Source organism: Nomascus leucogenys, chromosome 15 (assembly GCF_006542625.1).
Source record: "Nomascus leucogenys isolate Asia chromosome 15, Asia_NLE_v1, whole genome shotgun sequence".
NCBI lineage: Eukaryota > Metazoa > Chordata > Mammalia > Primates > Hylobatidae > Nomascus > Nomascus leucogenys.
The window spans coordinates 74,619,170-74,632,582 of NC_044395.1; the positions used below are offsets into that span (position 1 = coordinate 74,619,170).

Below are 13,413 nucleotides of genomic sequence, written 5' to 3' on the forward strand. Positions count from 1 at the left end.
TGGAATTACATACATTAGTTCTAATCTTGACCATATCATTCATTTACTGGTGAGTTTGTGTAAGTTATTAACCTCCTTAAGCCTCAGCTTCTTGATTTATAAAATTGAAGTAACATTTCTCAAAAGATTTTTTTTTTTCCTTCAGGAAATTTAAGTGATGTCTCAGTTTGACTGTCCATGGCAGGAAATCTGAATCTGTAGCAGTTGCTTTATTTATTTTTTAGCTCTTTCTGTGCAGCTGACAGGTAAAATATTGTGCAGCCATTATGTGTTAATGATTCAAAGGTGACAAAAGTATGTTATTAGGACTATAATATGATCTTATTTTCATAAAATACATGTGTAGATGTATTTATGTACATGTCTTTCTATATTTGCTGATAATACATTTATCTTTGAATGTTGCAGTTACAGGTAGGTTTTTAGTCTTACCTGTATATTATTTTTTCTACTATGAACGTGTATTAATCTTCAAATAAAGGTGTATACAAATGACTTTTTAAAATTATTTTTAAAAGTAACACCTATAAGAAATCTTAAAGGGACTAATACCCTCATCAACTAACAAATCTCTTTATTTTTTACATTTAAAATTTTCGTTGTGTGTGTATATTTTTGCATATAGGTCTAACTATTTGTTTTTAACTAGCATTTCCAAGATTGTGAATGTGGTCTCTTAATTTTTAGTGATTTATCTTTTCCTAAAATTCATTAGCGTGAAATGGTCAGTAAAGTAGATTTTTTTCCCCCATAATTCTGGCTTTTATTATTTCCTTCGTAGACAAAAGAAAGAGTTCACACAGCTGTATGAAGCTTAGCATGTTTTCATGAAAAACATATGTAGATATTGGCTAATGGTAGTATAGTCCTCATTGACTTAACGGGGGAAGTTATATGCTTTGAAAGGTGAACAGGAAACATTGATTAGGGTAAGACTCATAAAGGGAAGCTTTACAAGGAGGACCAAAGTACAGTACTTTCAGGGAACTTTCTTTCTGTCCCCCTAGGGTAAGCAAGGCTACCATTAATGAAAAGGACGTCTTCTCGTTATTATTTTCTTCTTTTACTAGAGATGCCATAGCAGAAGGCATCTTACGTATTACATTGTTTTTCTTTTCCTTTGTCAAAGCATGTATGTTCACTGACTTAGTCCTTGTCATTACACTGAAATTATTTCTGGGAAGCAATTTTAAGGGATGTTGACTTCCAAGTGGTGATAGGACATTAGGTTTGAGTCCGACACTCTTTAATACTCCAGGCAGGCATATAACACTTCGTATGAAAGAATTACTGTTTGTTTTTGTTTTTGTTTGAGATAGGGTCTCACCTTTATTGCCCAGGCTGAGAGTACAGTGACACAATCACAGCTCACTGCAGCCTCGACCGCCTGGGCTCAAGTGATCCTCCCACCTCAGCCTCCCTAGTAGCTGGTACTAGAGGCATGTGCCAACATGCCTGTCTAATTTTTGTATTTTTTGTAGAGACAGGGTTTCACTAACAATTACTCTTTGTAACTACTTGTTAAGTTAACCCACAAATAAAAAATGGCATGAAGCTTTTACTGTTGGGGGGAAGTTTTCAGATGTTACTACAACATTAAGCCCAGTACCTTGGGAGAGAAACCAACATAAATTGCACACAGATCTTATTTGCAAAGTGCATGTGGTCTAGAGGAGATAGGATATGCAAAATAACCATAATGTAGGATAGAGAATAAGGATTTATTAAGGAGCACACATGAAATGCTGTTAGAGTTGAGAGAAGGTAGATAGAGCTCACTTATTTTCAGATGTGGTGGTTCCTAAATCTTGAGACAGTAGAAAAATAGATAGGCTTAGGATTCATAAGGAAATACTGACAAAAAGTGTGGGGAGGGCTGGGCGTGGTCGCTCACGCCTGTAATCCTAGCACTTTGGGAGGCTGAGGCAGGTGGATCACCTAAGGTCAGGAGTTCAAGACCAGCCTGGCCAACATGGTGAAACCTCATCTCTACTAATAATACAAAAATGAGCTGGGCATGGTGGCGCACGCCTGTAATCTCAGCTACTTGGGAGGCTGAGGCAGAAGAATCACCTGAACCTGGGACGTGGAGGTTGCAGTGAGCTGAGATCATGCCATTGCACTCCAGCCTGGGCTACAAGAGCGAAACTCCGTCTCAAAAAAAAAAAAAAAAAAGTGAGAGGAGAAGTGAAGATAATAAATGGAGTAACTTAAGTAGTTCATCATGGGGTCTGGCATAAGGGAAGGTATTAGCTGGTATAAGGGAAGGTACTAGTAAAGGAAGTGCAAGTAAGACAGGGTCACTAGAGTTGAGAGTAATGGAGAGGCAAGAAACTGGAGAATGTGAGGACAAAAACCAGGGTGAAGGGAGAGATGGATGGACAGATGGTGTGGTTTGTGGAAAATCCATAGTATAAAATTTTAGAAATAGAGCAATTCTGAGTGATAAAACCCAAGGTATGAATATGAAAGATTTTCAGAAAGGAATGGAAGTTAAGATTGATGCTTAGAAAAGATCAAGAAACTATTGAGTTTGTTGGGCATTGATTATCAGACTTTAGAATGTATTAAGAATCTTAAGAATTACTGGAAAGTGTGTTAAAAATGCATATTCCTAGACTGCGCTTGCCAAATTTTGACTTTTTAATTTCGGAATCATACTCCAGAGTTCTTGTTTTTAGCAAGAGCCTTAGGTGTTAGTCACTGTTGGACCTCGTTTTGCCCCTTGAGAACCATTGCTGTCAGAATCAGCTTTGGAGACATTTTTTAAATTACAGATGACTGAGCCCCCTACCCTAAGATTGACTCATTGTTCCTTAAATATCTGTGTCTATATTTTCATTAAGGTTTAAAAAAATGGCAGTAGTAGTGATGAGATCTCATCTAGACTATTTTCTCAGGGGCAGGAGGGTGGAAAAGAGACTTGTGTCAAAATGGCCTGGAGAACTTATTTAAAATATAGTCTTCCAGACCTCATTTCATGTGTTAAAAGTATCTGATGATGAGGTCCAAGAGTCTGCATTTTTAATAAACTGCTAGGTATATGTTATGCCAAGTATGAGAACCCTGGTTTAAGGTCTTTAGAAGTATTATCAACATAGATTTCTTTGAAAAACCTAAGATGCCTGTAGAAGAAAGATGAACAAGAAAATGTATTGGCACTTCAGGTCGTTGAGCTTTTTTTTCTTTTTAAATTTTTCTTTGAAGTGATTTCCATGTCTTCATTTAGTGAAGGATTCTAATTACAAAGACTTTCTCATTTTGTACCCCTCTCCCAAAAGCCTGTCTTATTGAAGATACATTTATGACTCCATATAACCAAAACAATGAGAACATTATTTTTGTTTAGTACTAAATGATTTCTGATATAACATGTCAGAGTCTCAGTCTGAAGGTCAGTGGAGTAGAAATTGGATTGAGGTAAAACAGAGTTAGGTTAACTAGCCTGGCAGAGAGATACTAGATGTTACTCATGTGGGCGCAGAATGGCTTCAGGTTTGGGCTCTCAGGTACAGATGCAAAGGGAAAAAGGCAAGGCACAGAAGTGTTCCTCTCAAATTATCCCTTATTTTCAGTGACCTAGAAACTCTGTCACCATCCTCAGGGACATGTAACAGAATATCCTTTGTGTACTTTTCCCAAAACATGGCTCTTCCTGCCCCCATTGTTTCACAAATGCAAAAGAAAATAGTGCATTCCCTTATAGTCTAGTGGACAGTATCGTCTATGTGAAATGTCTTTCTTGTCGGATTTTCACTTGAACAAGTTTTCTCCCTCAATTGAGATAAGGAAGAAAAAAAAATGCATCCATGATTTTAAGAACTCAACCCAATTATTTCATTAGAAAAATTATTTCTAGTGTGTTTTCATAGGGTCCTGGATACTATTAAATTAAAAGAAAAACTATGGCACAGGACTTTTTTTCTCTCCTGGAGTTATTCCTTGTTCCTGGTGACCCAGAACTTGTCCTGTCCTCAGGAACCTGTAACAGAATATTCTCTGTATTCCTCTCCCAAACAGTACCCTCCCTATCCCCATTGTTTTGCAAATGCGATAGACGTCAAAGCACTGCTTTACAGTGAAGTAGACTGGATTCTATCTATGACATCTCCTGGTCTTTTAAAACAATAGTTGGATTTTTTTTCTTAAATATTGAAAATAATAAGAATTTTAGAAAGTACTGAAAACGTTTTCTTAAAAAATTTCCTTTGAACATTATTTTTCATTATTATAAACATACTTTCTAATTTTACTTTTAAAACTTAATATAGAAAATTTCTGTATTTCTAATTTTTTCCATAATTATAATTTTCGTGATTTGATGATACTCCATCATGTTGACATACCACAGTTTATGTATTATTCACTTAGAATAAACTTTAAGGAATTTTAGTTTCTTTTTATTTGAAAAATGAGGACTAGAACAAGTTTTTCCTCTGAGTTAATTTCAACAGGTTAACTAGATTAATAAATATACCATTTCTGTAATTCCTGGTACTTTGTCCTAGTTTCCTTCAAATCATTTGTGTCAGTTTGTAGTATCAACAACAGTGTATTACTTTGCCATTTTTGTCACTGGTATTGAGTATTTAAATCTTGTTGTTTGTTGGTTTTTATTTTTTTAATTGACAAAAGTTGTATGTATTTTTCGTTTACAACATGTTTTGAAATATGTATACATTGTAATGGTTAAATGAGCTAATTGGCATATTCCTTATCTCACATACTTTTTGTGGTGAGAATACCTAAAGTCCACTCTTCGTAATTTTTAAAAATAACAATACATTGATATTAACTATAGTTTCTACGTTGTACAATAGATCTCTTGGTCAGTTTTTTAAAAGCTGTAAACAGAAGTTTAATAGAAAGCAAATCTATCCACCATCTCATTACCTTAAGGAATATTTGTCGACTGCCTGTTTGGTGACTATGTTAGAAATACTGCTACATGCTTACAAGCTATTTGTTTAATTTTATACCAGTCTTAGTAGGTAGGTTTCATTATTGTTCCCATTTCCAGGTAAGAAAACTGAGGCCTGAGTGCTTCAGTTTATGTCCTGATAGGTAGGCCAAGTCAGGATTTGAACACAGGTCTGATTCCAGAGCCTTGTTTTTAATCCTGCTTCAAAAAAATTGTATGTATTTTTTTGGTATTATTTATACAAATGTTTCATGTTTTTATAGACTTCACATAATTATTTTAGTAGTTATATTCTTTCATTGTGATAAAATACTTTATTGAGTCATTCCGTATTCCATAGTGAATATTTGGGCTGTCTAGATTTTTATTAATTACATGATGCTTCATTGATAACTTTTCTGCATATATACTTCTGCTTTTGTGGAATTACTTACTTCAAGTAAATTCCAAGAAGGGAATATATAATTTTGGGGTCTTGCATATGCCTTGTAACAAATGTACCAGTTTTATTATTATATCCCTTTGACTATTGTAGGGTAGCCTTAGAAAAGTGTTTGGATTGATTGCTACAAAGAGGGAAATAAACATATTCTTTCTTGATTATATGTTAATATAATTTAATGTTTCTGAGTTTTCTCTGGCTGTATCACCCTTATTAGTGACTCTACCTTAACATTTTAAAATTACTTAACCATTCTGTTTTTTTCTCCCTGTGGCACATCCATATTATGCAAGATTATACTTTTAAAAATCAAGATGCAAAATAAGTCTAGCATGACTTAAAAATGTACGCATAGAAGCTAAAGACTGAAATTATCTGTTTGTTCCTGGACAATTATATAATTTTTAAATTTCTACTTTAATTTTTAAGAGCTACAATGCAGGTTATTTTATAATCAAAATTTTTTTAACGCAGCTGATAGAGTAAACATTTAATATGGAAATAAAATACATTAAACATGTTTAATATGGAAATAAAATACAGCTAAAGGATAAGTTGTAAAGAAACAAAAATTTCTCTCTCTCTACTTCCCTAATGAAAATAATATTTTTTAACAGGTAAAATAACGTAGCTTCCCAATTTTCTATTATCACTTTTTCTTTTTAAACAGAGATGCTGTTCAGTTAAATGTGATTGCAACACGACAGCTTATTCTCCTTGCACAACAAATGAAGAATCTGGAAGTGTTCATGCATGTATCAACAGCATATGCCTACTGTAATCGAAAGCATATTGATGAAGTAGTCTATCCACCACCTGTGGATCCCAAGAAGCTGATTGATTCTTTAGAGTATGTTTGTTTGAAATTTATATACATTTACTTTGATCCCAAAAGAGGCCAAGGCGGGCGGATCATGAGTCAGGAGTTCAAGAGCAGCCTGGCCAACATAGTGAAACCCCATCTCACTAAAAATACGAAAAAAATTAGCCAGGCATGGTGGCAGGTGCCTGTAGTCCTAGCTACTTAGGAGGCTGAGGCAGGAGAGTTGCTTGAATCCGGGAGGTTGCAGTGAGCCGAGATGGCGCCACTGCACTCCAACCTGGGCAACACAGTGAGACTCTGTCTCAAAAAAACAAAAAACAAAAAAACAACCTTTGGATTCAAGTCCCTCCCTCTTCTCCTCACCCCACCCCATATACACGTGCACACACACACACACACACACACACACACACACATACATTTATCTCTTCTTCAAAAATTTTTGCATATCCCCCACATTCTTATTGTATAGATTAATATCTAAATAAATGTTAATGAAGTCAATGTGTAGTTTTCACTTTTAACTAAGTATACTGGTAATATTTGGAGGAAGGCTCCTGAACATCTTATTAGTGATGTTAGGGGCTCTCTTTTTTCAGGGAATCAATCTTAGCAACCAAGAAGTACCAGTGGAGACCCATGACTGCCTGTTTAATAGCAAGGCTCTAATTTATCAAAGGATTGCCCTCACCACCCCCGACCCATGGAGTATATATATATAGAGGGGCCTTTAATTATTAGAGAATCAGAGGAATAATAGTCTTTTAATTCATACCCTTACTTTTTATCATGTTTCTGAGGACTGAGATCCTGTCAGCAATTGTTCTATGAAAATTATTTGTGAGTATTGATAGATAGGGATTAAATGAGGGAGAGTATGTACCATGACCTTGTTCTCATTTGCTGCAGCTTAGGCTTTCTCATCAAACAGACAAGGTTCAGACAAGAAAAAGAGAGATCTTTTTTACTTTTACAATTATATAAACATTCCAGTATCCACCATATTTTCATGTTTGTTAATCCTTATATAATATCTTTGAATTTTTTCCTCCTTTATTCTTCCCTCTTTTAGTCTCCTTTCTTTCCAGAGATTCTATCCACTTTGACTGCTTCATTAACATCTGCTGCTTTCTCCTAAAATAAGCACAGTCTTCTTTAAGGCTTTCCTGCTAATATGAGGAAACAGATAGATTGTAAAAAAAATAAGTATGAGAAATTACCGAGACATTTTCATTGTAATTCCCTAATTTCTATTTTCTCACTCATTTTCTTAGATGGTCCCAAATATCTACTTCATTTTCTTCATAGGTCAATAAACAGAAGTGTTTAATATCTGTGGGAAAAGTTGAGTGTGGAAGTTAATGGAGCATTTTACTTTTTCTCTTACTAACAATATATACAAACATTTGAGAAACTGAAAAAGAACTTGTAAGCTAATGCTGTATCTCCTTTCCTTGCTGCAAAGAAATCTAGCTAACATAATTTTAAGATAACTCATGGGTTTGTTCTATAAACTCATTCTAATAATAAGGCTTACTGGCTAAAGTTTCTCCTGAGTTTAGGCAGGTTTTTTTTTTTTCCTCATGTATCAACTATCCCTTTCATTTTTCAAATCTCATCTCCATGGTGGAATTTTTCCTAAGTTGGGTAGCAATTTCCCTTCAATTTAATTAATGTTTTTTTCCTTTCATATGCAAAAAGTACTTCCATATACAGAAGAAAATTTTATCTTGATAATCTCCGTTTTATGCTTTGTTATCAATTAGTATGGGTATCATTAGAGTATGACAATATACTGAGTCTACTTGCATACACAGCATTATGGACAAGAAGGAAAAACAAGTACATAACGTATTAGAATCAGAAGTTTAGGAAAAACCATGGACACCACCTAGTATATCGCCCTCCTTTTACAGATGAACAGAGTAGACCATTTCTTCAAAGAGAATTGGAGGAATTTTTTGACTTCATAGTAGGTTGCTAATTGAATTTTTATAGCATGCTTCAATTTATTTTTATTGTTCATCATAGTATTTGTTAATCTCATTAGAGCATATGATTTGCAGTGCTGCACCTTAAATACTAGGCCTTTTATGCCTTTTATGTTCATTATAAATGTATGTTAATTGTAACTGTATATAATTAACATGTTACTTCATTAGGTGGTTATATACAGATCTATATTTCCTAACCTGCAAACTTCCAGAAGGTTTCAGATATATTTTGGAATTTATTTGGACTTTAGAGAGGGAATATAATTTATGTACTGTGTAATAAGAAAAAACTTTAACTTGATCTGGGTTAGTATCCCTGATGAAATACATATAAAATATATGAATGTTTAAACTAAGTTGTATCAAAAAAAGACCATAAGTCAGTGTAGATCAGATTTTGCTATCCACTGTATGATTTATGAAAGAACTCTTAGTTTTCAGATCTTTTTGGATACAGAAATTGCAGATAAGGGATTGTGGACCTATAGTTGATATTTAAGAAAAATAAGACTAAGTTCCATTTTTCAGTAAAAGTTGTCAAATGATTTGAGTCAGAACAACAGGTATGTTTGAATGTGCAAAGTTCAATTACGTAGCTTTTTATTTTATAGTAAAATATCTGGAAATATATTTGTATGCAATTTCTTTACCAGGTGGATGGATGATGGCCTAGTAAACGATATCACGCCAAAATTGATAGGAGACAGACCTAATACATACATATACACAAAAGCATTAGCAGAATATGTTGTACAACAAGAAGGAGCAAAACTAAATGTGGCAATTGTAAGGCCATCGATTGTTGGTGCCAGTTGGAAAGAACCTTTTCCAGTAAGTTGTTAAAAACCTTTATAAATAATTGGAGTTGAGAATTTTAAGTTGTAACTCTGTATAAAAAGAGCTGGCAGTTCTTTAAGAACAGGTATTATTTACTAAAGGTGAATTACCATGGCAAAGTTGTTTTGTGTTCATAGAGTTAATTTTATTGGTACTTTCATTTCTATAATGTGATGCTGGGTATATAGAAATGTAGATCAACATTTAAAAAATCCTAATTGAAAATTAAAAGCTGTGACATTTTCTCAAGTCAGAGGAGATTTGGTTTGTTTCTTAGTACCAAAAAGAGGCAGACCTTCCAAGAGGTAGACCCCTTCCTTTGTAGATCACAAAGCTAAAAAAGGTACAGGGTGTTAGGTTATTTGTGAATTCCTGGAATGAGAGAAAGCAGAAATATAAACCAGTTGGGTCAATTGATTTAGGCAAAACCTAGGTCTGTGTAATGGTAGTAAGTGATAGCATCTCTTGTTGCTTTGACAATTATTCTATTTTTCTGTTTTATTCATAATTTTGAGGAGGATTTACCATTTTCCCTAATCTCAGGATACTGAATTAGTAAATAGCATAAAATCAAACTTGAACAAGCTTAATTTTGCAAAAATATTCGACAATATAAACCCTCTTTTATAAATTTCTCTTTGCAGAGAGTTAATGGAAGAGTAGTAGGTAGCCCTTTGAAAATGATTTTACTCAATCATTTTTGATCCCAGAGGAAGACTGCTTCTGTTTGGGACTGGTAGAAATAGTCTGGCCTGAATCTAGTCTGTTTTTTAGTTTTTAGAAGACAGCTACCAAGTATATATTTGGGGTTGTAGAGTTCAAATAATAAATCTCTAGCTTCATAATGTTTCTAAGCTTCTCCCCCTTTTAAAATTTTTGGTATTAGGGATGGATTGATAACTTTAATGGACCAAGTGGTCTCTTTATTGCGGTAAGTAAACTTTTTGATTTATTTAATATTCTATACATTTTCCTGCTTTTTGTATATCTTTAAATATATATACACTATGGCTTATATATCTTAAGGTGTTGTTTTTAATTTCAACAAAGGCAGGGAAAGGAATTCTTCGAACAATACGTGCCTCCAACAATGCCCTTGCAGATCTTGTTCCTGTAGATGTAGTTGTCAACATGAGTCTTGCGGCAGCCTGGTATTCCGGAGTTAATAGGTATATGAGGTGACAATGTCGCTTATTAAATGTATAGTAACTGAAAAGGGAAGACATAGCTATTGAGTAATGTTAATTAATCCCTCTATCCAGATATTGCCATACCAATATTTAGGCAATATCACTGCCAACTCCAAGAGTTGGTATTATCACAGATGATAGCAAGTGCTCCTATCAGTAGTAATGAAGAATTAATGTTAATGCTCATGTATTACTTACAGGATAGACAAGTTCACTAGAGGTTAAAAACGAAAAAAAAAAATACCCTCCCTAAGGATGATTTTTTAATCCAAACTAAAACTTGGTGTATATATAAAGAGCTGAAATTCACAGAATATGGTTTACATATATTAAACATGGTACACCAGAGCAGCCCATGAGCATCTTTCCTTTAAAAGATAATAGTAGCATTTACAGGTAACACTTAAACTTTAAACTTCCCAATAACTTTTTTTTTCTAGGTAGTAAACTACCCTTATTTTTGATCATCAGTATTTTCTGTCCTGAAGAAAGAGAGAGAGGATTATATGAATATGTTGTTTCTCGCAAAAGGAAACTTAGTCCATAATTTTTTTTCAGCTAGATCCTCTGAAAATGAGACAAGAAGAGCTGAGGTCGTTTGTTGTTTTCCTCGTGTTTAAAAATAGACATTCTTGCTAATATAAGGAGGAAAAATGTGGAAGAAAAAAAGTCTGTATTTTTTAAAATAAGTAATTTTTGGTAGGGAAAGAAGAAAGGGTAGTTATAAATAGTCATTCAAGTAAAAACTAATCCTTTAAGGATAATTTAAAAAAAAAATAATTAGTATAGAAAAGGTCCCCATCATCCTCATGTCTTCTTGAATACTATGTAGGACTTAGATTGGATATGTTTGGCCTCTTATTATGATTAATTGGTTTCATCTTTGTCTTTGCAGACCAAGAAACATCATGGTGTATAATTGTACAACAGGCAGCACTAATCCTTTCCACTGGGGTGAAGTTGGTATGATTTTACCTGTGTTTTTGAATGTTAGAATAAATCTTAAAGAACCAAGTTCCCTGAAGTTTTAATGTTAGAATACCTATGAGGCATTAAGGCCACTGAGTTACCAATTTGTTCTTACTTGTTGTCTTAGAAGTATTATCTACCAATACTACCTTGTGGTCCTTAATTTGTTTTAAACAAATTTAAAAATATCCTGCTGTCTATTCTTACCCACCCACCCTACCCTTGTCTAAGCCTTGCTGTTTTTCTGCTGCCGTCTGCAGTAGCCCTCGTAGATACCTATGGCATGGGAACAGTGCTTTTTTTCTCCCTTGTGAGCACCGTTGGTCTTGATGTTGCCTATCCATAGGCAGTATCACTTCTTACAAGAGGTGGTATATCAAGTGGTACCCAGAGTAATAAATGAAGGAGTTAGGAAGTAGGATACAGTTTGCCAGAATATTTTCTATTAACCTTTATTAATCTATTTAAATTCATGGATTCACAGCAGATGTACATGTTCCTAGTTCTATAGGAATAGTATAACTTAAATAGGAATAGTTAAAACCCATTGAAATTGAGTCATTTTTAAATTGTTGGTTGATGAGTTCAAATTTAAAGTAAAATTTTTTTGGCATTGATTTAGTGATAGGTCTTATTTAACCTCTAATTGATTAATTACCCCTGCAGAACAATTTTGATTTCAATGTAAATTTTTTATGACATTTGTCCTAGGATTTTTCTGTGGCATTTTTATTTCAGTGTAAAATTGACCTTTAGAGCATATAAGAAAAAGATAAAATCTAAGGTGATTTTAACTTTATGATAATTATTTTCAGTATTCTTTTAAGAATATTTAAACATTTTTAATGAGTTAGGTTTTTTGGTAATCTTTTATTGTGTTGTAAAGTTTAGTAAAAGCTGAAATTGAGCATTATATTTTAGTGACTATCTCCATATACATTTCCAGTAAAGTATTAATATAGATGATACTAGGTTTGATTGTGTTGACATTACATAGCCTATATAAATTACAACAGAAGTTAATTTTGGGTTGTTTTAAGCCTGTTAATGTGTGTTAATTTGAGCATCTTAAGCCAAGGATGATTATTTTCCTTTTCTAAGTAAGTACAGTAATAAGAGTCTGGAAAGAGGAACAGAAAGGAAGAAGCTATCGTTGAGAGGTGAAATATAGAAAGTGACACTAAACTGACATAGATAAAACATTAAAAGGATTTTAAGAGTGAATTTTAGCAAAAATTCATTCATCTAAAATTCATAAATAGCGGCAGTTATAAAACCACTTGAGTTTAGCAGTCTGATAACCATATTCTCTTAGCTACTAGAGAGTAGAAAAGTTTGTTTTTTAAATGTACGCACTCTGACATCTTTGGTAAAATATTTTGCATTGTAAAAACATGATTTTTTTTTTTCAAAACTTCATTACATGGTTATTATCAAAGCTGTTACGCAACTTTTCTTCTTCAGAGTACCATGTAATTTCCACTTTCAAGAGGAATCCTCTCGAACAGGCCTTCAGACGGCCCAATGTAAATCTAACCTCCAATCATCTTTTATATCATTACTGGATTGCTGTAAGCCATAAAGCCCCAGCATTCCTGTATGATATCTACCTCAGGATGACTGGAAGAAGCCCAAGGTAATGGTGACTAGCTCTGTCTTATCTGTTCCTCTGTTAAACAACCCATGCTTACACTAAAATGCATATTAACTCTGTATTTGTTTATGCTTATGATAAGGCTTAATAGCCTTTTGTGAATGAGAAGACGCTTGAATTTTAGACTTTGTCAGAAAAGCAAAGGTAGTGTTGTAAGTCACTCTAATTTGTTTAAAGTTTGGATAAGTTATTGTCATGTATTGAATTCTAGGTCTTACTTTAGGTTTCTTTCTGAATAACAATATTTAAATTGCTTTGACACTTATTTTTCCTACAGGATATTATGTAAGTCATTCCTTCAAGATGAATCCTTTAAACCAAGTATTCAGGTGCCCCAGTTTTAAGTTTAATTCCAACAGCCTATCGCATCATTATCGGAAGGGTGTCAGCCATAGAGTGTCTGCATTATTGCTCGATTGCACTCATGTTGACATGTCAGAAACTGCGGTAAGAAGAATAGCAGTAAATATACTATGTATTGGTAAGGTGGTGGAAGCTTGATGGAGAGATGAAAAAATCACTAGCATGAGCTTTATCTTTAGATTTACTCACCTGATTAATCACAATCAGAATGCTAGGACAT

General features: G+C 33.7%; 1 protein-coding gene across 1 annotated transcript in view; it reads left to right on the plus strand.

Moving 5' to 3' along the window:
* The window catches only part of FAR1 (fatty acyl-CoA reductase 1), a 63,917-nt gene that overhangs the window by 32,784 nt on the left and 17,720 nt on the right, over positions 1-13,413 (plus strand). The window contains exons 4-9 of the mRNA XM_030829003.1: positions 6,034-6,213; positions 8,834-9,011; positions 9,904-9,948; positions 10,068-10,186; positions 11,103-11,170; positions 12,641-12,812. Coding sequence (XP_030684863.1) covers positions 6,034-6,213; positions 8,834-9,011; positions 9,904-9,948; positions 10,068-10,186; positions 11,103-11,170; positions 12,641-12,812 — 762 coding nt within the window. The remainder of the gene's footprint in view (positions 1-6,033; positions 6,214-8,833; positions 9,012-9,903; positions 9,949-10,067; positions 10,187-11,102; positions 11,171-12,640; positions 12,813-13,413) is intronic.